The 24,765-nt window shown below is 49.8% G+C and overlaps 1 protein-coding gene across 6 annotated transcripts in view; it reads left to right on the top strand.

The window, feature by feature from the left end:
- The window catches only part of FARS2 (phenylalanyl-tRNA synthetase 2, mitochondrial), a 295,539-nt gene that overhangs the window by 161,749 nt on the left and 109,025 nt on the right, over positions 1 to 24,765 (top strand). Inside the window, exon 7 of one of the 6 annotated variants that reach the window (XM_061147690.1) lies at positions 573 to 1,002. The exons of the other annotated variants lie outside the window; for them this stretch is intronic. Coding sequence (XP_061003673.1) covers positions 573 to 632 — 60 coding nt within the window. The 3' untranslated portion in view covers positions 633 to 1,002. Of the gene's footprint in view, positions 1 to 572; positions 1,003 to 24,765 lie in introns of those variants that run through there. 6 annotated transcript variants of the gene reach the window in all.

Genomic DNA, 24,765 nt, shown 5'->3' with positions numbered 1-24,765 from the left:
GATCCCCTGGAGAAGGAAATGGCAACCCACTCCAATAGTCTTGCCTGGGAAATCGCATGGACAGAGGAGACTGGCGGGCTACAGTCCATGGGGTTGCAAGAGTCGGACATGACTGAGTGACTAAACAACAAAATTATAAATAATATGAAATGCAGTGAAGGGCTGCACACAGGTGAATGTAGAGTTTTGCTAATATTGACCAGTGTATGCAGGGATCAAAATTTTCATCTTTTTTTAATCCTATTTTGCTAGTTAATTCTCAAATCCTTCCACGTCTCTCCAGAATTGTATCAGGAATTGAGCCTGCGATTACTTGCTAATCTCTGGGACTTGGAATAGTTCCTAGATCCGGTTTCTCTGTCATTACCATAAATGTTGTCTGGTAGAGACTCAGTGCAGGATTATGCGGTGTTTCCTCATTCTGTTCCCAGATAAATCCAGCTGCGAGAATCCCATCAGCTTCACTGTGTTGCGGTGAAATTAGTGGATCTCATTTTTCTTCCCCCTGTGCAATTTTTTCCATCTCGCCACCCCCGCCCCCAAAAAAGCACATAAATATTTCTCTTCTGCAGGAAGGAGGATGTTTATCCCAGAAGACAGTCATAGAAAATCACAGGAAGAGGGGGAGATGACCAGCCACAGGACTGTTTGTTTGCGCCCTGTAGTCATTGTTGACGGTCAGACGTGGAGAGATGCAGCGAGCAGGAGGATGGACCCGTTTGCTGTGGGAACCGTCCTGGTGCCTTTCTGTAAAGCCTTCATCCCAGTGAGCGTGTGCCCAGTGAGCATCTCGTCCACGTTAACTGGTACTCCTGTTGTCACGACCTACACAGCCACTGTGGGCCAAGTGGCCACGGTCCCCTCCTGACTCCTGGTCCCTCCTGCCTGCAGTTTCCATCTCCACCTTGCTTTGCCTGCCTTGTGATGTGAGGTTGTTTCATGGACCCTCGGTCTGTTGAGTCCTATTGAATTGTCACCCCGTGTCTGTCCCGGGACCTCTGTTGTCAGAGGCTTGTGGACTTATGACTGCTTTTTATCTTTGTGAAAGTGAAATAGAGGGTAGCCACCACACATGCCTTCCTTATTTAATGCACTTTTATTTATTTATTTATTTTTAATGCACTTTTAAAACAGTAAGAGTGAGGTCCTCATATCTTCTGTTACAGATTGGACAGTTATGTTGTGACCTCTATATGCACACATGTTCAACATCCTTGTTACAACTTCTGGCCATCAACCCGATGAAGATGTTCAGCAGCTTCCTGTTTATAGACACCGCCGGGTGCGTGCATGCTCAGTCGTGTCCGACTCTCTGTGACCACACGGACTGCAGCCTGCCAGGCTCCTCTGTCCTTGGGATTTTCCAGGGCAGAATACCAGAGTGGGTTGTCATTTCCTCCTCCAGGGGCTATCTTCCCAACCCAGGAATCAAACTTGCATCTTTTGAATCTCTTGCATTGCAGGCAGATTCCTTACCACTTGAACCACTGGGGAATCCAAATTAAGGGAGGGCCCAGTCTTACCTTAAGCATGGACTGTAGTCCGCCAGGGCAACAATACTGGAGTGGGTTGCCATTCGCTTCTCTGGGGTATCTTCCTGACCAGGGATCGAACCTGGGTCTCCTGCACTGCAGTCAGACTCTCTACCATCTGAGCCACCTGGGAAGCCATAATGCTCCCCTTGCCTGGACCTGGCTGTGTCTGTTTTCCTACGTCAGCAGCATGGGGGGCATGGACAGGCTGTGGCTATGGGATGTGTTTTTCTCTGCTTGAAACAGTACAGAAATCGGGTCTCCTGGGCACGTGCACCTGAGTTAACTTACAGTGGCCAAAGGGAAAAGGCTGGACTGCCGACCTCAAGGGGCTCAGCCTGGGATGAGCCTCTCTGAGCGATCATGGGAATACCAGAGCCAGTTCAGTTGGAAAGTTCAAGGTTTTTATTAATGTTTTGGGGACCGAATAAAACTGAAGTAATTTACCTTGCTACGTTATTAGTCATGAAAGGTAAGCATATTGTTGTATATCTCTCATTTGCCTCATCCTGAATGAAAGGAGAAACAAAATGCTTCACAGTTTCAGTGAGTGGTGAACTGAACCGAGTAACTAAATAACTCAGTTATTCAGAGGATGCGGGAACGTTTGAGTTCATCTGTAACTTAAAGTCAGCCTGTATTTAGACTGAGAAATGAGAATTACCTTGTGATTCCATCATCACACAGCCTTTTTTTTTTCAAACTGTGCACTTTGGTTGGCGTTTTGTATGTATAATCTTGTGATCTTGAAAATGAAGAATGGTTAATGTAAGCATTCATTTATATCGTGGATAGCTTAATTATTCTTTCTATCACTTGGCTGAGTAATGAATCAAATGTTTTCTTTTCATTTGAGGGAAGAATTTATTTTCTCAAGGGCCTCCCTGTGAGATTTATAAATTACAATCAGAGACTGTAATTCACAACCAAGGACAGTGGATTATAAATAGATGACCCTTGTAGAGTCTATTCGGCAGATTTTGAACTCCTGTTTAATCAGTGGATGAGGACCAAGTAGCTACGGTATATTTATCTGTGTTCATTTTTAAAATTATGAAATCTTCTAAACATACAAACATGTATTTTTCTGATTTGACTTTTTAATAACATAGAACTGTGTACCCTCCACCTAGCAAATATACTGGGATTTACCACAGATCCTTGTAAAGAAGAAAAGCATTCAAAATGCATTTGACACACCCATGCCTCCCTGATGGACCCCTCTTCTTGCTTTCTTCCCCAGGGGTGACCCCTGACTTTGGTTTGATGTTTGCCATCCTCAGGTTATTATTGCAGTTTGCATATATATTTAAAAAAAAAAAAAAAACCAGTTTGTAGGATTGCTTCAAAATGACACTGGACAGCCGCAGTAGCTAAAAAATAGAAATTCACTTTGCTATGAATTTCATCTGGAACTAATGCAACACTGTAAATCAACTATTCTTCTATAGAAAATTAAAAAATTAAATTTTAAATAAATAGAAATTCAGGGAGATTTAATGAGGAATTTAATGAGCATATTCTACAATTTATATGGCAATGCAGAGAATCCAAAACAGCCAAATAACTAAGTTGAAGGACTTGCTTCTCTGATGTCAAGTCTTTTTTACGGTCATTGTAAAGAGTGTGGACCTAAGGCAAGGCAAACACAGAGGCCTGTGAGAAGCAGTCGGGAGCCCAGAAACACAGCTTTGTATTATTTCTGGCCTCCTGAAAATGGCCGGCACTATAGAACCCGCAGGAGGAGGCGATGTCTGTGCAAACGAAGCACGGATAATTGAGAATCCAAATGGGAAAAAAAAAATGAAACTCAACCCCAGACTCCTAATTATTCAAAAACAAATTGCAGGGGTTTACAGATCTAAGTGAAAAAGGCAATTTATCAGCTACTGACTTTGAAAAAGTCACTTTGCCGTGAATGCTCCTTTGATTCTTATTGGAGTAGATTGAATTGGGGAGATTGAACCAAATGAACTGTGGTGATGTAAAATTAAAGCCTAATTAAATGTCTGATCTTGAAAGTTTGTGAATAAGTATTTATTTAAAGTGGTTGCTGTAGGTTTTTTTGTGAAGCCTTTTTTTTTTTTTTTAAATCAAATTAGGGATAGTTCCTTCTATTTCTAGTTTGCTAAGAGTTTTTATCATAAATGACTCAAAGTTTACAAACGCTTTAGTATATTTTGGGGACTTCCCTGGGGGCTCAGATGGTAAAGAACCCGCCTGCCAATGCAGGAGACCTGGGTTCAACCCCTGGGTTGGGAAGATCCCCTGGAGAAGGGAATGGCAACCCACTCCAGTGTTCTTGCCTGGGAAGATCCCATAGACAGAGGAGCCTGGCAGGCTACAGTCTAGGGGATCGCAAGAGTTAGATAGGACTGAGCGAATAAACAGCCCCCTAACCCACAGCCCTTGGAACCCACTTCATTTCCTTTCTCCTGTGAATTGATCACTGTAGGGACTTCATCTATGTGCCTCTTTTTGTGACGTGTTTTGCTTATTCATCTGTGCTTGGACACTTGAGTTGCCCCCTACCCTTTGAGTGTTGTGAAACAATCCCACTATAAATATAGGGACATAAATCTCTCTTCAGGACCCCATTTTCAATTCTCTTGGGAACTGTCTTCCCCAGATGTGGGATTGCTGGATCACAGAGTAATTCTCTCTTTCACTCTTTTGATGAATGGTTACACTGGTTCCTACCCACGGCTGCACCCTGTTACACTCCCACCTAACAGAGCACAATTCCAATTTCCCTTCTTTGCCAAAAGTTATCTTCTCTCTCTTGTAATACGGTAGCCATCCCAGTAGGCGTGGAGTTATATCTCCGTGTTTTTGATGCGTTTCCCTAATGATCTGTGATGTTCAGCATCTTTCCACGCGCCTGTTGACCGTTTCTTTTGCCTTGGGCTAGCCTCCCAAGTGCTGCTGGCTCACTCAGTCCCGGTGGTGACGGAAGTGCTGCCGCTCATTCTCGAGGTCCGGCCACAGTCTGTGATGGGTGACGGTTAGATTTCCGTATCTCCTCCGTCCACCTCAGACGGCACTGCTCCTCCTGGCATTCGTTTGGACTTAACTTTGCCCAATGAGAAAAACGTGTTTGTTGTGGAAGAGATTATGACGGCTCCTGAGACCTTGTCCCTCAGAGACGTCCCGCCGGGGGGTTGAAATCCCTAGAAACCGAGTCTGGATTCTGAGATCCAGAGGAGCCACAACAAGATGGCAGCGCGGCTCTGCAGAAGGGGAGCCCAGCCTCCATCTTTGCAGATCCTCTCCTCTAGAAATGACTCCTTGGTGGCGGGGCCTCGGGGGCCGGCTCCGTCCGCGTGGCCGCCCTCCCCGGGTGTGAGGCGCGGAGGTTCTCCCCCGGGGCCGGCTCCGTCCGCGTGGCCGCCCTCCCCGGGTGTGAGGCGCAGAGGTTCTCCCCCAGGACCGGCTCCGTCCGCATGGCCGCCCCTCCCCAGGTGTGACCGGCTCCGTCCGCGTGGCCGCCCTCCCCGGGTGTCAGGCGCGGAGGTTCTCCCCCGGGGCCGGCTCCGTCCGCATGGCCGCCCCTCCCCAGGTGTGACCGGCTCCGTCCGCGTGGCCGCCCCTCCCCGGGTGTGAGGCGCAGAGGTTCTCCCCCGGGGCCGGCTCCGTCCGCGTGGCCGCCCTCCCCAGGTGTGAGGCGCGGAGGTTCTCCCCCGGGGCCGGCTCCGTCCGCGTGGCCGCCCCTCCCCAGGTGTGACCGGCTCCGTCCGCGTGGCCGCCCCTCCCCAGGTGTGACCGGCTCCGTCCGCGTGGCCGCCCCTCCCCGGGTGTGAGGCGCAGAGGTTCTCCCCCAGGACCGGCTCCGTCCGCATGGCCGCCCCTCCCCAGGTGTGACCGGCTCCGTCCGCGTGGCCGCCCCTCCCCGGGTGTGAGGCGCAGAGGTTCTCCCCCGGGGCCGGCTCCGTCCGCGTGGCCGCCCCTCCCCAGGTGTGACCGGCTCCGTCCGCGTGGCCACCCTCCCCGGGTGTGAGGCGCAGAGGTTCTCCCCCGGGGCCGGCTCCGTCCGCGTGGCCGCCCCTCCCCAGGTGTGACCGGCTCCGTCCGCGTGGCCGCCCCTCCCCGGGTGTGAGGCGCGGAGGTTCTCCCCCGGGGCCGGCTCCGTCCGCGTGGCCGCCCTCCCCGGGTGTGAGGCGCGGAGGTTCTCCCCCGGGGCCGGCTCCGTCCGCTTGGCCGCCCCTCCCCAGGTGTGAGGCGCAGAGGTTCTCCCCCAGGACCGGCTCCGTCCGCGTGGCCGCCCCTCCCCGGGGGTGAGGCGCAGAGGTTCTCCCCCGGGGCCGGCTCCGTCCGCTTGGCCGCCCCTCCCCGGGTGTGAGGCGCAGAGGTTCTCCCCCAGGACCGGCTCCGTCCGCTTGGCCGCCCCTCCCCAGGTGTGACCGGCTCCGTCCGCGTGGCCGCCCCTCCCCGGGTGTGAGGCGCAGAGGTTCTCCCCCGGGGCCGGCTCCGTCCGCGTGGCCGCCCCTCCCCAGGTGTGACCGGCTCCGTCCGCGTGGCCGCCCCTCCCCAGGTGTGACCGGCTCCGTCCGCGTGGCCACCCTCCCCGGGTGTGAGGCGCAGAGGTTCTCCCCCGGGGCCGGCTCCGTCCGCGTGGCCGCCCCTCCCCGGGTGTCAGGCGCGGAGGTTCTCCCCCGGGGCCGGCTCCGTCCGCGTGGCCGCCCCTCCCCAGGTGTGAGGCGCGGAGGTTCTCCCCCAGGACCGGCTCCGTCCGCGTGGCCGCCCCTCCCCGGGTGTGAGGCGCGGCGGTTCTGCCTCCGGCGCCTGTCCCGCTCCGTCCCGCGGGCACACGGCGGCCCTCGTCATGGCCGTGGCGGAGCCTCGCGTGGCGTCTGAGCGGCCGTGCTGGCGTCGGCCCTTCTCTGCACTTCTCTCTGCTCGGTCCCCAGCCCTCCGCCTCGCTGTCTCTGCCTCTCTTCGGTCTTTTCCTTTGTGACGTTTTCTCTCTGCGTGTCCCTCTTCTCACACGCGGTTCTCATCCGCGGTAGGAGGTCGGCGTAGCGAGGAGGAAGCGGGCCCTCACGGGCAGCCTGACGTCCGCGGTGGGAGGCGTCTCCCTGCTGCGGGCTGAGACCACGGCTGAAGTGCGGGGAACGGGTCAGGATTTTCCCCCGCACGAGGACACATCGGCTCTCCGCTCAGAAGCCCGCTGCACCTCCGCTCGCGCGCCGGGCACTGTGCCTGACGCCGGGGGTGCGGAGTCGGCCCCGTCCTGGGGCGGCGCGGGCGCTGCGGGCACGTGAAGAGGTGAGGGGCTCCGAGGAAGGCGGTCCCCGGCTCTGACCAGGGGGCGTCTGGAGGCACGACCCCGCTGTCGTCTGTGGCCCAGCTCCGTGTGTTCGGGGTGTGGGGGGCACTCTGAGATCGAGGGGCATGTGGATGAGGGCAGGCTGAGTTTTCTCTGGAAGGCAGCCAGCAGTATACAAACTATCATCATCGTATTTCCTCTTGACATGATCGCTGTTCTGAAGAACGAAGGAGGGGCGGAGCCGGGGGGCCAGGGGTCCACTCCAGCCCTCGCTCAGGCTGGGAAGAAACGGTGGGAAGTGGGAGTGAGCAGCAGGGAGACTAGAAGGTCAGGTTTGGGCTCGGGGCATTGTAGGAGACAAAACTGAAGGGCTTTGGGGTAACCGCATGGGGTGACCGTGTGGTTTGTCATCTGAATTGAGATTCACGTCCTTTGAGAGTTGAAGGGGTCTGTTCACTGCACTTTACACAAGTAGACAGTAGACTCCTGCTGACCTGGGCACGCTGGGTGTTCACAACCTTTAGGTAAAGATAAGTGAGAGAGTGAGCCCCAGGTGTCTTGCCTTTAGAGCTCAGTGGGTGGAAAACAGGAGGAAAAAACCAGACCCGGAGAATACCTGAGTGGAAACATTTGAACTCAGGATTCACTGATGTCCCCTTTCAAGCTCCGCTTTTTTGTTGGCGTTGTCTTTACCATTGTTTTGTTTGTTTTAATTGGCACAGACAGGTCCTCGGGGGTGGTAGCAGGTATGGCTGTATCCAGGTGACTACTCAGGCTAAGGCAGGAAGGAGGAGAAGTTGGGAGCCAGGTGTTTATTGGGGAGGGTGAATCAGGGCTGAGTTCTCGGGGTGGATGGTCCAGGGCAGGGTGAGGTGGGGAGGGCATGTCATTACCAGCAAGATGTGGCTGGTGAGCGGGTCCAGCGCTGGTGCGGGAGAATTGCTGGAAAGAAGACAGCGTGCAAAGGCCAACAAGTAAGACTCGGACGAAGCTTCCTCCCGACCAGAGGACCACACTCAGAAGGAGGCAGAATGAAGAGGGACCACGGGGCTGGACAACCGTCCTTCTTCAGTGTCTGCTCAGCTGGGGCACTGCTGACGTCATTCTGAAGATGCTTCAGGCTCTTGGACCTTGCTTGAGAACAGTTTCATGTAAACGTGGGTCATCACCGAAAGCTAATGTTACATCATTAGAAAAATGGGGGAAGGGGCGGGAAATCAAGCTTGTTGGAAGGTTTTGGAGATCTCTTCTGGAACATTTCTGTATGTTAAGCAGAAAGAAAAAATCTTTTTTTCCTGACCAAGACTGAAAAATGAAAGCAAAAAAAATTAAAATCAAATATTCTAGTAAAAGCTATCCACATCTGAATATATGGAAGATCTTCCTAAAGTGTTTACCTTGTTGAAAGTGTGAGGACATGAGAAGGGAAGGTGACCCTGAAGGCTGGCTTGCACCATTTGTTTAAATCTTCAACAATCCTGACTATTATGGTGTGCCCTCTGCCTCCCAGTGGAATGTTAACAGCCCTCACGTCTCCGTTTTTCACTCCTGTGGACTTCAGTTTGCATCTTTAGCATTGTATTACCATAGCTTCTTCATCTTCTAGAGGTAATTCAGTTACCCTCTTCCCAGATCCTGCAGGTTTCTAATTTTATAGGATTTTTCCTTTTCACCCGGTTTTCCAATTATCACCTTGTTATCTGCACACCTGCTTCACAGAAAATTGCACTGTGCCATTTAACCTTTTGGAAGAAAAAAAGAGAGAATGGAAAAACACACCTCATTACTCGGTTGGTTCAACCTCAAAGAAAGCCACATCTCTGGGTGTGGAGCTTCAACGAGACTGCAGAAGAGAGCACCTGAGTATTTAATAGATTCTAGAACGGGAGCGAGAAAGATGACTGACAGGCTCCTGGCATCAGGCTGGGCATCCGCAGCCGCCCTGCCACTGCATTCCCAGCTCCATGCCAGAGAGTGCACCAGCTTCTACCTTTCTTCCTGAAAGTGTCCCTCTGTTACCAGGCCACTCTGAAACCATTCTCATTTATCCTTTCTGCTGATGGTTCACTTTATTTCCTAGTATAGAGGAAGCAAACAGATTCACTGGCCGTTTCATCTTCAGATTTCTCATGAAGATGTAACTTCACACTTAAATATTTATTTATTAATACTTATGTTCACGCACTGCATCTATTAAAGGCAAATACACATCCATTAGTGTGTAAATTGAACTCGGGCACCCAGCAAATGAGGTGGAGCCTCAAACGTGATTTCTTGACTAATTAGTTGATTCTGATCAGAGGAAGGGCTGTAGGAATGGGTGGACCCCTGCGTGGTGGGCCTGCATCCATTGAGACACAGGCGGGTTTCCTTTGGGTCTGACTTCATTCATGCCTCGATCGCGACGTATGGGCATGATACCTGCATTTCAAAAATGATTTACATACTTGTGTGTGCTCGGTCGCTCAGTTGTGTCCGACTCTTTGTGACTGCATGGACTGTGGCCCACCAGGCTCCTCTGTCCGTGGGATTCTCCAGGCAAGAATACTGGAGTGGGCTGCCATGCTCTCCTCCAGGGGATCTTCCCGACCCAGGGATCAAACTCATGTCTCTCCTGCATTAGCAGGTGGGTTCTTTACCACTGAGCCACCTAGGAATCACAATCTACAGGCTTACCTAGCTATTAAATAATAATAGATAATTTAATGGAAAAGATTGCCCGATCCTATAGAGGAGTGCTATGAGGCACGTGGAGAACCACGGCCTGTCACAGCACAGATGATGATTGGGAAACTCCGAGGAGGCTGGCTGGTGGCCCCGGCTCGGGGGGCTCCAAGCCAGGGCCTCCCCCTGACCCCCATCTCGGGCCTAGCCTGCTGTCCCCGCCAACGCCAGTCCTTCTTGCTCCGGGAAGCCCAGCCTGCCTGTGCATTCTCACAATCACCCCCATTGCTGACCCTCTCATTTCTGCTCCCTGCACCGCCAGTCCCGATCCCGCATGAGCCCCAGACTCGCCTCTTTGCTGACTGAACACGGTTCCATGTTGAGCATGCCCATAAATGTCAGGCCTGGGTGGCCCTCCTCACATGTGCGGGCTCTCGTCAGGATCCTCGGGTGTCCCACAGCCTCACCCCACCACTCCAGCCTTTGACAAACAGCCCCGCTTTATCCCCGGAAAAGACCAAGGCCGTGTAGCATGAGTCCCCTCCCGCCCTCCGCGCCACCTCTGAGTCTTCTCAGCATTAGGGGACCGTGTTGTGAGGATCGAACAGTTTAAATACCTGTCATGGCCTTATTTAGCACAGGGCCTGACATACCGTATTGTTCAGCGGGTCCCAACTATTGAATCAGGAACTGTGAGTGGATTGAATAGCAAACAAGCATGTTAAGTGCTGATATAAACCCTTCTTTTCCTGCCACGTTTGTTGTTATTTAGTCACTAAGTCATGTCCAGTTCTTTTGTGACCTCATAGACTGTAGCCCACCAGGCTCCTCTATCCGTGGAGTTCTCCAGGCAAGAGTACTGGAGTGGGTCACTGTTTCCTCCTCTCTGGGCTCTTCCCGACCCAGGGATAGAACCTGTGTTTTTTCTTGGCTCTATCTACTTCAAGTTAAATGTAACAAACATTTTTTTTTTTGATAACTCGTACATTTTAGCCCAATGACTCTGCCCACAAAAAGGAAAAACAATGCAGTTTTAGTGCCACGTCTCTCTGGGTTTGGCAGAGGGAACGAGTTGTTTTTCCCCCAAGCCAGTGTTTTTTTCTTTTACCCATTCGAACATCCTCTCCATCCTGTGTGGGGGAGCTGATTGTCTGCGAACAGCACTGTGTGTCTTGTTGGGACACTATCGATATCGCCATGGTTATTTCTTTTCTGGAAACATGTAAGTAATCACCATGGCAACACTATCACTCACAGATGACACAAATACACCTCCACATCTATTAAATAAAATAGCATTTAAAAAAATAGTGCCTTCCCATTGAGGATCCAGTCCTTACCCTAGCTTCCCTATCTTTCTTTTGTGTTCTTTTTTTTTTTTCCCTGCCCTTGATTTCATCTGCTTTTTTTCTTTACTGTAACTTAATACCCACAGGTAAAAAAGGGTAGAGTTCATTTGAAGAAATTGAGGCTTCAAGGTGTTTGCACCACACTGTAATCCAGTCACCAGGAAGGCCTCCGCCAGAAACCGGGTAGCCCTGTGCCGCCAGCTTCGCCCATCTAAAGCCCAGATACCCAAACAGCCAGCGGCCTTGTCTGCTGTGTGGCGCTACAGTCAGATACTTGTTCTTTCTAAACCTTAGTTTCCTCATCGGTGAAATGGGCATGATATCCCTCTGGCTTGCATGACAGGAGTGACTGAGACCTTGCATGAGAAGTCCCTGTGTGTGCAGGGTTGGCGCTGGACAGGCTCTCGGGATATAAGTTGTCTCTATGCTTCTGGAGCCCATCAGTCAGGTTGCGATGGTTCAGGAAGCCGTCCTCGGGAAGGGGATCTCACCCTTTGGGTCCAGGCAGCCCTCTCACTTCCCTGTCCTTCACTATCTCTCCGAGTTTGATCAAACTTGTGTCCCCTGAGTCAGTGATGCCATCCAACCTTCTCGTCCTCTGGCGCCCCTTTCTCCTTCCTTTTCTCCTCCTCCTCCAATCTTTCCCAGCATCAGGGTCTTTTCAAATGAGTCAGCTCTTCGCATCAGGTGGCCAGAGTATTGGAACTTCAGCTTCAGCATCCGTCTTTCCAGTGAATATTCAGGGTTGATTTTCTTTAGGATGGACTTCTTTGATCTCCTTTCAGTCTAAGGGACTCTCAAGAGTCTTCTCCAACACCACAGTTTAAAAGCATCGGTTCTTCCATTCTCATCCTTCTTTGTGGTCCAATTCTTATATCCATACATGACTATAGGAAAAACCATAGCTTTGACTATATGGACCTTTGTTCGCAAAGTGATATTTCTGCTTTTTAATATTTTTTAATAATACATTTTAATAATGTTCTATAGCCTTTATGATAATATCATAAAGGAAGTACTAAGAATATCCCCATTTTATAGATGGAGAACCTGAGATTTGGAGAATTTAGGAATTTGTCCTAAGCGGTACGGCTCTCAGGTTGAAGCTTATGAAGTGGCTTTGGCCTGGGAAGGTGGTTAGAAAAGGCAGTGATAGCCGTTCCCTGGGTTCGGTCTGACCACCTGTGGCAGGGCGTTGCTAGAGAGAGTCCCTGGCTTGTGTGTGTGGCTGATGTAATGCCCTCCACAGTGAGGAGAACTTTTACCCAGGCTCCATCCATGAAAAAATATGACCTTTACCAAAGTTAAAAAACATTTCTTTGGACAGTCTTTTACCAAAATAGGATGGTCCTTTGTGCTAAAATGCAAGTCATGAAATGGCAAAGTTCCTGATGTCATTGTTGACATGACACTCAGCCTTACAGTTTCTGTGATGTAACAGGCTAGTTCATTTTTGAAGGCTCTCATTTTTTCAAGGGTAACCAGTGAAGACATGAGAGGCGTGTGACAGGTGGGCTCAGCAAGACCTCCTAGGCTTTAAATGTGCCGCAGAGTCAGGGGTTTTCTAGCCCCTCCTGGGTTCATCACTGGATGCTCTAAACACGCATCTCATCCATGAAGGAGTGTTCCCCATGCCTGATACCGAATCCCCAAGCTCGAAGGAGTGCTTGCACGTGAATGCTCAGTCGTGACTGACTCTGCAACTTCTTGGACTGTAGCCTGCCAGCCTTCTCTGTCCATAAGGTTTTCCAGGCAGCAATACTGGAGTGGTTTTCCATTTTCTTCTCCAGGGAATCTTCCCGACCCAGGGATGGAACCCACATTTCCTGCATTGGCAGACAGATTCTTTACCACTGTATCATCTGGGAAGCCCATGCTTGAAAAAGAGCCATTGTGAAAGTGAAATGGTTCTGCATCCCAAATGTATCACTGTTCTTTCTCAGCAGTTAAAATCTGTAAAAGGAATGGAGGTAGAATAAGCAACGTTGAGTTCCCAGGGAAGTCTCGGATCTTGCAAGAGTCCGTTTGGGCCACAATGTTTATCCGGCTACTGGGGGAGAAGCATGTGATGGGCCTTGCAGAAGCAAGGCTTTGGGTGCCTCAGTTTCCCCACTTGCAACGTGAAGTCAGCTGTGCTGCCAAGGGCTTTCACTTGCATGACAACTTTACACTCTCCTTCTGAAATGTGGATGCCGGTTAAATTATTAATACATCAGATTGTTCAGTAACAAAATCCAGCTCCCTCTCTCCTGTATTTACAAGTAGACCGTTTGTTTAACAGAGCCTTCTGTCATGCTTCCAGGCCTGGTTAAGTACTTTACAGAAAACCTCTTCCACAGATACTACTAATTATCCCCATTTTACAGATGAAGAAACCAAGACCCAGGAAGGACACATAACTGGCCCCGGGCCACTGGCTGCGGACCCGGGCTGAGTGCAGCGAGTCTGGTCCCTGCTGTCAGGGAGGGCGTGAGGTGACCCCGCGGTCCGTCCTGGCCTCCTACAGGCAGGTGGCTGTTTCCACTGGGGCAACTCTGTTGGATGGGTTCTCTTTTGTGTCGCTGAATGCGAAGGCTTTTGAGGAAATTAATGCTTCTGCCTCAGTTAAATAGTTTTTCATCCGATATGTGATGGAGTTCAAAAGCAGGAAGATGGCTCTTCCCAGGAGACATTGCTCTCTCTGTTTTGGAGCAGCTTTAGCTTGGCCCTGCCCCTTTGCCGCACCCCTGCCCACACCGCCACCCCCGGAGCGTGCAGATGAGGGTCCCAGTGAGAAAGGGAGGGACGGGGGTCCGCTTCCCCTCATGTCAGCATTCTCCTCTCCGCTCTTCCTTTTTGCTGCCTGGAGCCCAGTCATCCAAGCCGTAAGGCACAGACAGCAGGCTTCACCAGGCTCCGACAGGGTTGGCATCGCCCTTCCCCATCACCACCATCTAAACAAACACACAAACAAGCCGCCATTCATTCTCCAGCTGCATCTTCAAGTGCTTACCACTCTCTGCATAGGAATGTCATGTATTCTAAAAGTGATGTGCAAGGCCTTTTTGTAATTTCTTCTTCCTCCCTGGGGTGTGCGCATATATGTGTGTGTGTGTGTGTTTTGAGTGTGTTCTTTGGAACAAGGCTGTCTTAGGGTCTGCATTGGCACATTTCCTTGATGACTATTTTGTCAGCATGTTTTTTCTTTAACCTTCTGCAAATACTTATCTGCCTCCAAATAACATTTAATGAAGAGGTGTTTGAAACAAATCTCTGGAAACAAAAGCCACTTTATTCATCATCTGTGTGGCGAGCAGCCAGGGCGGCTCCTGTGTACAGTGGGTAATTAGAAGCGGAGGGCTGTGCGCGCGCGTGTGCCTGAGCACGGGTAGATATCGATGGTGTTAATAAAAACCTGGTTTCAGCTCCTTCTCCTCTGATCAGAATAAGAATTAGGTTACATGGAAACTAAATGACAAGAGGCAGCTGCAGAAAGAAAAATGCATTATTTTTTATTATTGTAATAGCCCTCTTCCAATATTCTTTCTCCTTCCAAATCATGGTGCTCCAGATCTTTAATGATAACTAGGTATAAAAAGAAAGCAGAGTTTTGTGGGGAAAATATTTCTTTCGTAGAATAAAAATGAAAATCACCTGTATTTTTTTTTTTAAGGCTGTTGGTCCTTTTAGGATTGGCTCCTTGATGTCATAAAGCCCTTTTAACCATAATAAGACTCAGCCTCACTGTAGCCAGCGTGGTTGAGGAATGGGGTTTATCAAAACATATGGCTCACCGGGAGCTGTGTGACGTAGCGAGAAGACTAACCTTCAAACGACTGATAAATAAGAAAACAGGATGCATTTAAAAGAACTGTAAAAACTCAAGTTAAAAACTGTACCAGCCATGTTTCGGGTCCAGTCAGGACCTTAGCATCAGGCAGCACCTGATGTGTTTCTGGGAAAGAGTGGGTTCGTGTTCTGTCTGCCGCGTAGTAGCTCTTTGACGTCTGTCAATGCGTCTAACCCTTGGTCTTCATTTTCTTCCTCTGTAAAATGGGGATGCAGTGGTTTCTCTCTCACAAAGGTCAAAGTGAGGAGTGTGTAGAACAGGAGGTGTCAGAATACCCCTGCGTGTAGGAGGGTTTTGGTTGCCTTCCTGCTGTGATAGCATTGCAGGTAAAGGCAGAACAGGATATATTTTCATTGAGGAGATTTCAGGTGAGTGAGGAAAAGATGAGACCATAAGCCCGGTAGATTTCTGCTAATGAAATATTTTCTGAAAGTATCAGGTTCGCACATGTTACTTGGTTTACAAAATCTGCATTGTTCAGCCCTTAATTTTCAGTTTCCATTCCTGTGGCTCCGGAACCTGCCCTTCCTGCATCACCGTAATCCATGGTGTGTTTCTGGCAAAAGATTTGATAAGTGAATTCCGGGACGTGGCTTCAGTTACTGGGAGAGTCACAAAGCCTGTTAGTGCTTTAAAGGTTCTGCGATGTCTTACTATAAGAAACCCGAAGCTAGCATGTCCCCAACTTATTGGATCATGGAACCTTTTATTTTCATTTATTTTTTTTGTTTGAGAGTTGGAGTATAGGCATCCATTCATTGTGTGTAAAGGTCACGATGGCTATGATCACAGTATTTTTCCTACAGAAATGAATAAACTGGTGTTTTTCAGTTTCACTGAGATGTAATTGACAATACAATTTTAAGATGTACAGCATAATGATTTGACTTGTTTATATATATATATGTGTGTATATATATACATATATATATAGTGAGCTGGTTGCCACAGTAAGTTTAGCTAACGTCTGTCATACAGATACAAAAAAGAAAAAAATATATTTTTTTCCTTGTGATGAACACTTTCAGGATTCTTATCACTTTAATTTGGTATTATTTCTGATAAGCACAAAGCAGTGAGTTGAGTGAGGGTCTAGAATCGGAAGCTGGTAAGGACCTAGGCTCTGAGTAACCCCTTTAGGCCCCAGCTCCCCACAAACATTTCCATGAAACCTTAAGAGACATCTGTGTTATCCACGAGGTCCAGCCTCCCTGCCACCCCAAGTTCACAAGCTTTGAACGGAGTGGCCTGCCCACGTACAGGTCTTGGTTATTGTGACCTTGAGCTCATCCCTTAAGTCTCCAAGCCTCAGGATTTTCATTTCTAAAGGGAGACAATAGTGTTTATCCCATCAGATTGTTAAGTGACATATAAGGTATGTTTTTAACACGTTCTGTTGAATGAGGCATGATTGTATGTGCACTATGAGGTAACACATCGACATACATGTGGACCTCTGGCTCAGGAGGTGGGGGCAGAGGGTGGGGGGCAAAGGGCTGATGGGCCTTTTATTCCCCGGTAAGATGACCGTTGTCCCTGGAAGCACCCTGTGTTTGAAGGTGGCCGAGCTACACAAGAGCCGTGGTGGAGTGACACGTGTGTGACCTGTGTGTGACCCGTGTCCTTGTACCTGAGACTACGGCGTGGTTCACCGACGCTCTGTGGAGCCCACACGACTTCTGAGACGAGGTTCTTGCCAGGCAGGGCCCCCAGGGGCATAGATTCTGTCAGTGAGGGGCTCCAGTCCCAGCCAGCCGCAGTGAGAAGCCCCGGGCCAGGGCGCGCGCCCCGCCGGTCCCAGGGTCACGGCCTGGGCCGTCCTCTGCCGGGATGCGCAGGACTGGCTGGGCGGCCAGTGTTCAGTCAGCCCCATGCCCGCCTCTGAGACGCCTGCCCGGCAGGCCGCCTGATCAGACACCCCCGTCACTTTGCTCCTTTGCCCCCAGCGCTGAGTAGGTAGGAACCGTCCGTCTCAATTTCCGCTCAGTCAGTGGAAGAATAGCTTTTGAAAATGGGGGACCAGGAGTTAAAGGAACCCCTCCCCCCCAAATCACCAAAACTAGTTGGGGACAGAGCCAGGCTGTCCCAGTGGAGTGATGGCCCCTAAACTTTGAGTGAAGATGCAAGAGGTGACTGCCTGGCGTGTGGTAGACCCCAGCTCAGTGGTAAACATTATTAGGTTGTTCATCTGATGACTTTTTTTAAAGTTTACAAAACAAAAAGAACGGGATAATTAATCATATGTTACGGTCTACAGTGTTCTGTAGTTTATAAGGACTTTTAATATACATGATCCCATTTGATCTGCGTAATAATTCGATGGGGGGAGACTGCCTGCTGTTGGACAGCAGCCTGTGGAGGCTGAGGCGCGTGGTGCCCCAGCTCTCGTGGGCGTGGGGGCTGCTCAGAGCAGCTCAGGGGGGCCCCACATGGCGGGGTGTGACTGGCTGGGTGAGTTAGAGGCTGGGGAGCCGCGGGCTCCGTGTCCACACCACACCCACCCCTGCCGTCAATCGCCGAGTGTTACCTGTGCCCTGTCCACACTGGGCCACAACACACACCCGGCCCCACGGTGAGGATGGCCGCGTGCGCATGGAAAACCTCACGTCCTGCGCAGGTGACGAGCACGGGGTGGCTGGGGGAGAAGAGGAGAAATCCCAGAAGTTGCCTTCGTGGCCCAGCCGGTGTATGGAGTGTTCTGTTCACTTTTCAGAAGGGAAGTTCGTCATTACTGAGCTCGGGATGTTTCCTCTCTGTGCCCGAGTAGCCAGAGCGGGCGGCTGCTCAACACTGGCCGTCTTGTCCCCTGGCTGCAGCCCAGTGCACCTTCTTCTGCCAGCTCCCACCCGAGTCGGGCACGGGGCGCCTCCATCAGGACCCGCGTTCACCGTCCACGTGCCCGGAAGTAAGCCGGCTGTCACACCCGCCCTGGGCACTGCGCTGTAAACATTGTTCGACTCGCATGGATTTGGTGCCAAAGAGAATAACGCTTCACATTTCTCCCTAAAGTGAAGAAGTTGAACTCATTGTTTTTGTTACTGAAATAGAATTTAATAACAGGTGGAATTTTATTTAAATAGAGAAACATTTCTTTTTAAAATGCGGATGCATAACCTGGCCGTTGTTTTCCTCTCCGCATAGTTTCTCTGGGTAAATGATTAAAAATTGAGACCATTTTTTCCTTCATTTTCTTTGTATCTAATATTTGGAAAGTAATGTTCACCTAGGAAGTATAAGGACACCACAGATCCCCAGGAAGCCCCCCAGTTTTTTGTATCTTGGGGTTCTCTTCCCGCCCCATCCCATCCCCTGCTTCTCCCAGCCCCCAACACCCGCCTCCCTTGCCCCCGCCAGAGCAGCTGCCAGCTTTTCTCTGAAAAATGTAGGTCCTCACAGTTAGCTTTTTGTTCCATATCTGTTTCTGCCCTATGACCAAGAGTTAATATTATGCTGTTTTCTGGGAAAACCAAATCCGTCCATGTTTTCAGAGGTCATTTGCCCAAATGCACCTCCCCTGGACGTTTCTATGGTCAAATAGGATGGAGAACAAAGCCTCAGACACAGACACAGTTTGGGTTTCTGCCTGGGGCTGATTCTTTGGCCTTAGGGATCGGGAAGAAATACCAACACCTGCGTGTGAGGGGAGAGGACGGGAGAGGAGGGGCGGAAGGAGGTCCGGTCCAAGGGAGTCCACTCTGCAAAAGACCCAAAGTGCGATCTTGACTCCAGTTTTGGACCAGTTGCTGCGAATCAGATGTCTCAAGTGGTGGAGGTTAGTTTCCGTTTTGCTCACTTTCCTCTGAACACTGGAGTAGTCTGAAGGCCAGCTCTGCATGAACCAGGTCAAGTCCAAGTTCCCGGCCCTCCCAGCATCTAGCCCTGTAAGAACGGGGACTTGCAGGTTGGGGGGTGACATGAGATGAAAGCGGCGCTGGTGGCAGGCCAGCCAGGCTGTGCTTGGAGCTCGCGCTGTTTTCAGGTTAAATGTGGAGCGCGAGTTAACATACCTAGCTTCCCATTGTGTCTTTTTTTAAAATCTGTAGCCCCCATTCACTTATCTGAGGTGTATGGAAGGGAAATATCCATCCCCCGCTGAACATGGTTACCTGGAAATAGTCGTCATCATTAAACTGTATGTGACCTCACTTAGAACACAGTGATGATGTAAGACCATGAAGATAAGATGAGAAATTTAGTGGAAGATTTAAATGCCTGTGCAAACCTTCGACAAGGAGTTTACCTCTGAGAGGGACAGCTAGAAGTAGTGCTGGCCTTGGAAAGGCTCAATCTTTTAACCTGAAAATAGTGAATTTACGGGTCTTCCCTGGTGGCTCAGTGGTAAAGAATCTGCCTGTCAGTGCAGGAGACACAGGTTCAATCCCTGATCTGGAAAGATCCCACGTGGCTCAGAGCAGTGAAGCCTGTGCTCCACAACATGAGAAGCCCCAGCAACAAGAAGTCCACGCGTCACGACAGAGCAGCCCTTGCTCCCCACAACCAGAGGGAAAAAATAGTGAATTTAAGAAATGATGTCTTTGACAAGTTCTGAAGATGAATAAAGAGACTGGATAGGAGATAGAAGTTTTCTGTTCTAGAGATCCTTCTTTCTTCCCCTGATGCATTTATTTATTCATAGTAATATATTTATTGTCTGCATAATGATTTTTATTGTCTTCACAGCAATTTTTTGGAGATGTGATCTGTGTCCTATACAATTTTCACATTAAACCTGTGCAATTCAGTGGTCTTTAGTACATTCACAGAGATGTGTGACCAGCTCTACCATCAGTTTTAGAAATGTTCCGTCTCCCCTGAAAGATGCCCTTTTTATTTTCAGCACTTGTCTTCTTTGTCAGCACTCCCCCGGTGCTCAGAGGGAGTGGTCTGGGTGCAGGCCCCTCCACCTGCAGTGGACGAAATTGCACTTTAACCAGAAGCACAGACGAAATTGCACTTGAACAAAGATTTCTGAGGCTTACTTCCCCCACTTGTTTCTTAAGCTAAGACCCACCATGTTCAGGCAGGGCCCTGAAATCTGGCTCCGGGTCCCCTCCGTCCCACAGAGACTTGGGCTGCGTGCAGTGCTGTGGTCCCACCTGCCCACCCGCGGTGGCGGAAGCCGTCCTTGGTTTTTTAATGCTTGGCGGTGTTTGATTTGTTTTGAATAAATATATATTTTTTAATTTTTATATGTTAGTTTGTTTTGACCGCACTGGGTCTTGTTGCTGCGCGAGGGCTTTCTCTCGATGTGGCGAGCGGGGACTGCTCTCTGGCTGCTTCTCGCTGCAGTGGCTTCTCAAGGCCTGGGGGCTTCATAGCTGTGGCTCACGGGCTTAGTTGTCCATGGCATGTGGGATCTTCCCAGATCAGGGATCAAACCCACGTCTCCTGCATTGGCAGGCAGATTCTTAACCAGTGGACCACCAGGGAAGTCCCAAATAAAGAATTCCTAAGCTTGAAAGTAGATCTGAGAGGATTTGAAAAGATTTCAGATCCTGTTTCTGCTCTTAAGGATGTCAGTGGGTAGTTGGGGGACATGGTTTAGAAACATGGTAAATTAATCCAATCCACATTTGCCAGAAGGGTTGCATTGTTCGATGTGATTTCCTTGTGGAAATATTTTGTTTCCTGCGAATCTTCACATCTCACTGAAATTCTGTCAAAAGATAAAAACAAACATGGGAGGCTTCCTTAAAGGTTAGAAGCATGCTTAGAACTCGGTGGATCTCACGTGGCTTCTCGGTGAAGGCACAGAACAAAAGTTTCTGAGTGGGAGCCGGGCCTCCCTCTGACCAGCACAGTGTGCTCCTGGTCTGTGAAATTAAGTCAGAATCAAAAACAAATTGTTGGAACAAAGTGACAAAATCTGTAAACATCAAGGCAGCATGGAACCTTGAGTTAGAACAACCTGAATTTGTTAAGTACCAAACCTGGCAGCCAAATTCAAGAAACCGTTTTTTATTACAAAACGAGTAGATGGAATTAAAGTGAGGGCTGTCATTTGAATGTAAAGGAAAGTCATTGGTAATGCATACTGTTTTATAGGAAAGACCGGTTTTTAAGTTCATTTAGATAAGATCACAATCACATAGACAGTAAACAGACTGGAAGTGCTTGTAAGTTGAGATAATTAATCGAAAAGCTAAATGAGTCATTTGAAAAGGAAATGTCATGGACGGCACCATAGGGATACATGTTAGCTTTGGTCTTATTTACATAGTTATTAATTGGGCTGAGCAGACTGCTTCTGGAAACAGTACTGACGAGCTGAGCTGCTTCCTGTGAAACCCTTGTTTTAAATGGAGGCCTTAAAGCGTGGGGGTCAAGAGCACAGCCTGGCCTTGTGTTTGACCTTGGCCCTGCTGCTCACTGGCTTGTTGACCTTGAGCACATCAGCTAAGGTCTGTCAGTCACAGTGTCCCCACGGACACCATGGGAACAGAAAAGGTGGCCGCGTCCTGGGAGCGTGCCGTCTGTCAGCGAGGTGACCCACGGAAAGTGCCAGCACCCTCCCTGGTGCACGGCGCCGCGGGCAGCAGGTCGGTAACTGATCACCGATCACCATTGAAGCCCACGGCCAGGGTGTGTTCTCAGAGATCACCATCGAAGCCCGAGGCCAGGGTGTGTTCTCAGAGATCACCATCGAAGCCTGAGGCCAGGGTGTGTTCTCAGAGATCACCATCATCACCATCGAGCCAAGGGCCAGGGTGTGTTCTCGGAGATCACCATGGAAGCCCAGGGCCAGGGTGTGTTCTCAGAGATCACCGTCCCATGGGCCAGGGTGTGTTCTGGGAGATCACCATTGAAGCCCGCAGCCAGGGTGTGTTCTGTGAGATCACCATCGAGCCAAGGGCCAGGGTGTATTCTCGGAGGAGATGCAGAGCCTGGGGCGAACCACACAGGGTGAACTTTTGCCCACACGTGGCCGTGGCTAGAAGCTGAGTGGACATCACCTTGGCAATTCCAGAACTGTGGCGAGCTGACAGGGAAGCGGACCCGTCCCTGTTAGAACGACTGTCAAAATAATCTTTAAACGGAAAAAAAAAAAAATCATACTAGCTTTGCCTAAAGGGAAGAAGCCAGAGGCTGAGTGAATGGTCGCTGACTAGAGCAGAAGACCTTCCCCCTGGGGAAGGTAACCTGTGCCCTCCTTGAGCAACATTAGGGAACAGACTGCGGTTCAGTCGAGAGGGAGGTGTTGGTGTAGAAACCAATTCCTTGAGTAAAACACGACTGCCCCAGGCTGCGTTATGTGGATGGGGTCAGGTGGCCTTAATAGACGGCATTCCTGAACAGTTACGGGGCTGGAGGATGTTGACTTCATCGCGGGTAATGGGAAGGACACTGTGAGGTTTTCACCTCAGCAGGTACATGGAGACATTTATGTTTTGCATATTGGCAGGGGCGAGCCTGGAGCAAGGGGCCACCCAGGGTGGGGGAGCCCCGTTAAACCAAAATCTCCCTCTTTAGACAAGCCCCTCCCCTACCAGCAACCCACCCCAGCATCCTTGCCTGGAGAATCCCACGGACAGAGGAGCCTGACAGGCTACAGTCCATGGGATTGCAAGAGTCGGACACGACTGAGCGACTAAACCACCACCACCACCCCTACCCCAGTCCCTTTAGCAACGGGGTCTTGGAGAGCTGTCACAGGTGTGCGTCTGCTGAGCTGGGCGAGAAAACGATGAAGGATGTGCCTCACGAGTGTTACCTTGTGTCTTCTTCTCTGCAGTTTGCTCACATCTGAGAGTGAGAAAACTGAGTAAGTCTCCTCAGACGTGTGAACACACTCAGCAGGGCCAAGACTGGGGCCTGATGCTCGGCTGCAAAGCTCAGTGAAGCCGCCTCGAGGCTCGACAGCTGTTCCTCCAGAGACTGTGGAAGTGCCAGCCCCCCGGGTCCCTCCGCCATGCCCAGGGTCCTCTAAGAGATCAGTTCAGTTCACTCGCTCAGTCGTGTCCAACTCTTTGCGACCCCATGAACCGCAGCACGCCAGGCCTCCCTGTCCATCACCAGCTCCCGGAGTTTACTCAAACCCATGTCCATCGAGTTGGTGATGCCATCCAGCCATCTCATCCTCTGTCGTCCCCTTCTCCTCCCACTTGCTTTTTTTTAAAAATTTTTTTATTTTTATTAGTTGGAGGCTAATTACAATATTGTAGTGGTTTCTGCCATACATTGACATGAATCAGCCATGGATTTACATGTGTTCCCCATCCCGATCCCCGCTCCCACCTCCCTCCCCATCCCATCCCTCAGGTCATCCCAGTGCACCAGCTCCGAGCACTTGTCTCATGCATCCAACCTGGGCTGGTGATCTGTTTCACACTTGGTAATATACATGTTTCGATGCTGTTCTCTCAGATCATCCCACCCTCGCCTTCTCCCACTTTTCAATCTTTCCGAACATCAGGGTCTTTTCAAATGAGTCAGCTCTTCGCATCACGTGGCCAAAGTATTTGGAGTTTCAGCTTCAACATCAGTCCTTCCAATGAACACCCAGGACTGAGCTCCTTTAGGATGGACTGGTTGGATCTCCTTGCAGTCCAAGGGACTCTCAAGAGTCTTCTCCAACACCACAGTTCAAAAGCATCAATTCTTCAGCACCTAGCTTTCTTTAGGGTCCAACTCTCACATCCATACACGACCACTGGAAAAAACATAGCCTTGACTAGATGGACCTTTGTTGGCAAAGTAATGTCTTCGCTTTTTAATATACTGTCTAGGTTGGTCATAACTTTCCTTCCAAGGAGTAAGCGTCTTTTAATTTCATGGCTGCAGTCACCATCTGCAGTGATTTTGGAGCCCAGAAAAATAACTGTCTGACACTGTTTGCACTGTTTCCTCATCTATTTGCCATGAAGTGATGGGACCAGATACCATGATCTTAGTTTTCTGAATGTTGAGCTTTAAGCCAACTTTTTCACTCTCCTCTTTCAGTTTCATTAAGAGGCTCTTTAGTTCTTCAAGACCATAATGAAGAAGAGGAAATTCTGAATAAAAGGCAAAAAACGAAGTGTAAATACTTATGGGGAAAAGAAATTAGAAATATCGGAAATGAATAATAGATTCACTGAAATAGAGATTAAAAAAGAGAGAGAAACAGATGAGACCACAAGTCAGTTGAAAGGAGAATGAGTAACTCAGAGGCCATGACTAAAGAATTACACCTAGCACAGAGCACAAATACGTAAAGATTAAAAACCTGCAATCAGTCAGGTAAGAGGAACGTAAGGTAGATTGAGAAGCCCCGCAATGCGGAGCATTGGGTTTCTGGAAGAGAAAAACAGGAGTCGTGGCTGGAACTTTCCAACATGGATGGAGATGTGAACCATCTGGGTGAAGGTGCACGCTGAGTCCTGAGCAGAATAAACCAACATGAGCGCAGGCCCAGCCTCATTAGAGCCTCCAAGATAAAGAAAAAAGCTTCCACGCAGCCGGGAAGAAAAGACAGATTCCCGGTGCAGAAGCAGCTCTGTCCGACGGCAGACTTGTCATCATTGCTAATGGGCACAGCTGGGCAGAGACACAGTGACCCTGCAGTCTCAGCCTCATCAGATGGTTTACATGGGCGTGTCTCAGCCAGGTCAGTTCTGAAGTCTGCCTCCCACATGCTTTCACTGGAGAGAAATGAAAAGATCTTCACCGGCAAGAGATAGAGGGTCAGCCGTCAGGAGCTGTGAAAGCCTCGGGTTCTGCACTTGCCAAGCTCACAAGGCACCTGCCATCGCTGCTTTAAACTTGCTACCTCTTGTTAGCGTGAACTAGGTTTGCAATACAATGGTCTGGGTTTTCCTCCATGGTTTAACACCTGTATTTACGGTAATATAAACCCTATATTTTGTAGTGTCTTATATTCTGGCTGTTGTCACGTTGACTGTTGTTCTTGGACTCCTGAAACCAGTGCCTCCTCCCATGTCTGTCGTGGAAGAGATTTCATGGTTATTCCTGGCAACCCCTGCCTCTTAACTAATTCCCCTAAATTTCCACGTTCCTTAAAAGTGGCAGAAGGGTACCACCCAAAGGAAAAGCACTGTGTAACCAGCCCCTCCCTTCATCTCGCATTGTTATCTTAACCTGCAGGTTGTTTAAAATCACAGCATCTCAGCTCTGGAAAAAACAAGA

Source organism: Dama dama, chromosome 7 (genome assembly GCF_033118175.1).
Source record: "Dama dama isolate Ldn47 chromosome 7, ASM3311817v1, whole genome shotgun sequence".
Lineage (NCBI taxonomy): Eukaryota > Metazoa > Chordata > Mammalia > Artiodactyla > Cervidae > Dama > Dama dama.
Note: the sequence above shows the minus strand (reverse complement) of the source record. Positions and strands in the feature narration are given on the sequence as shown.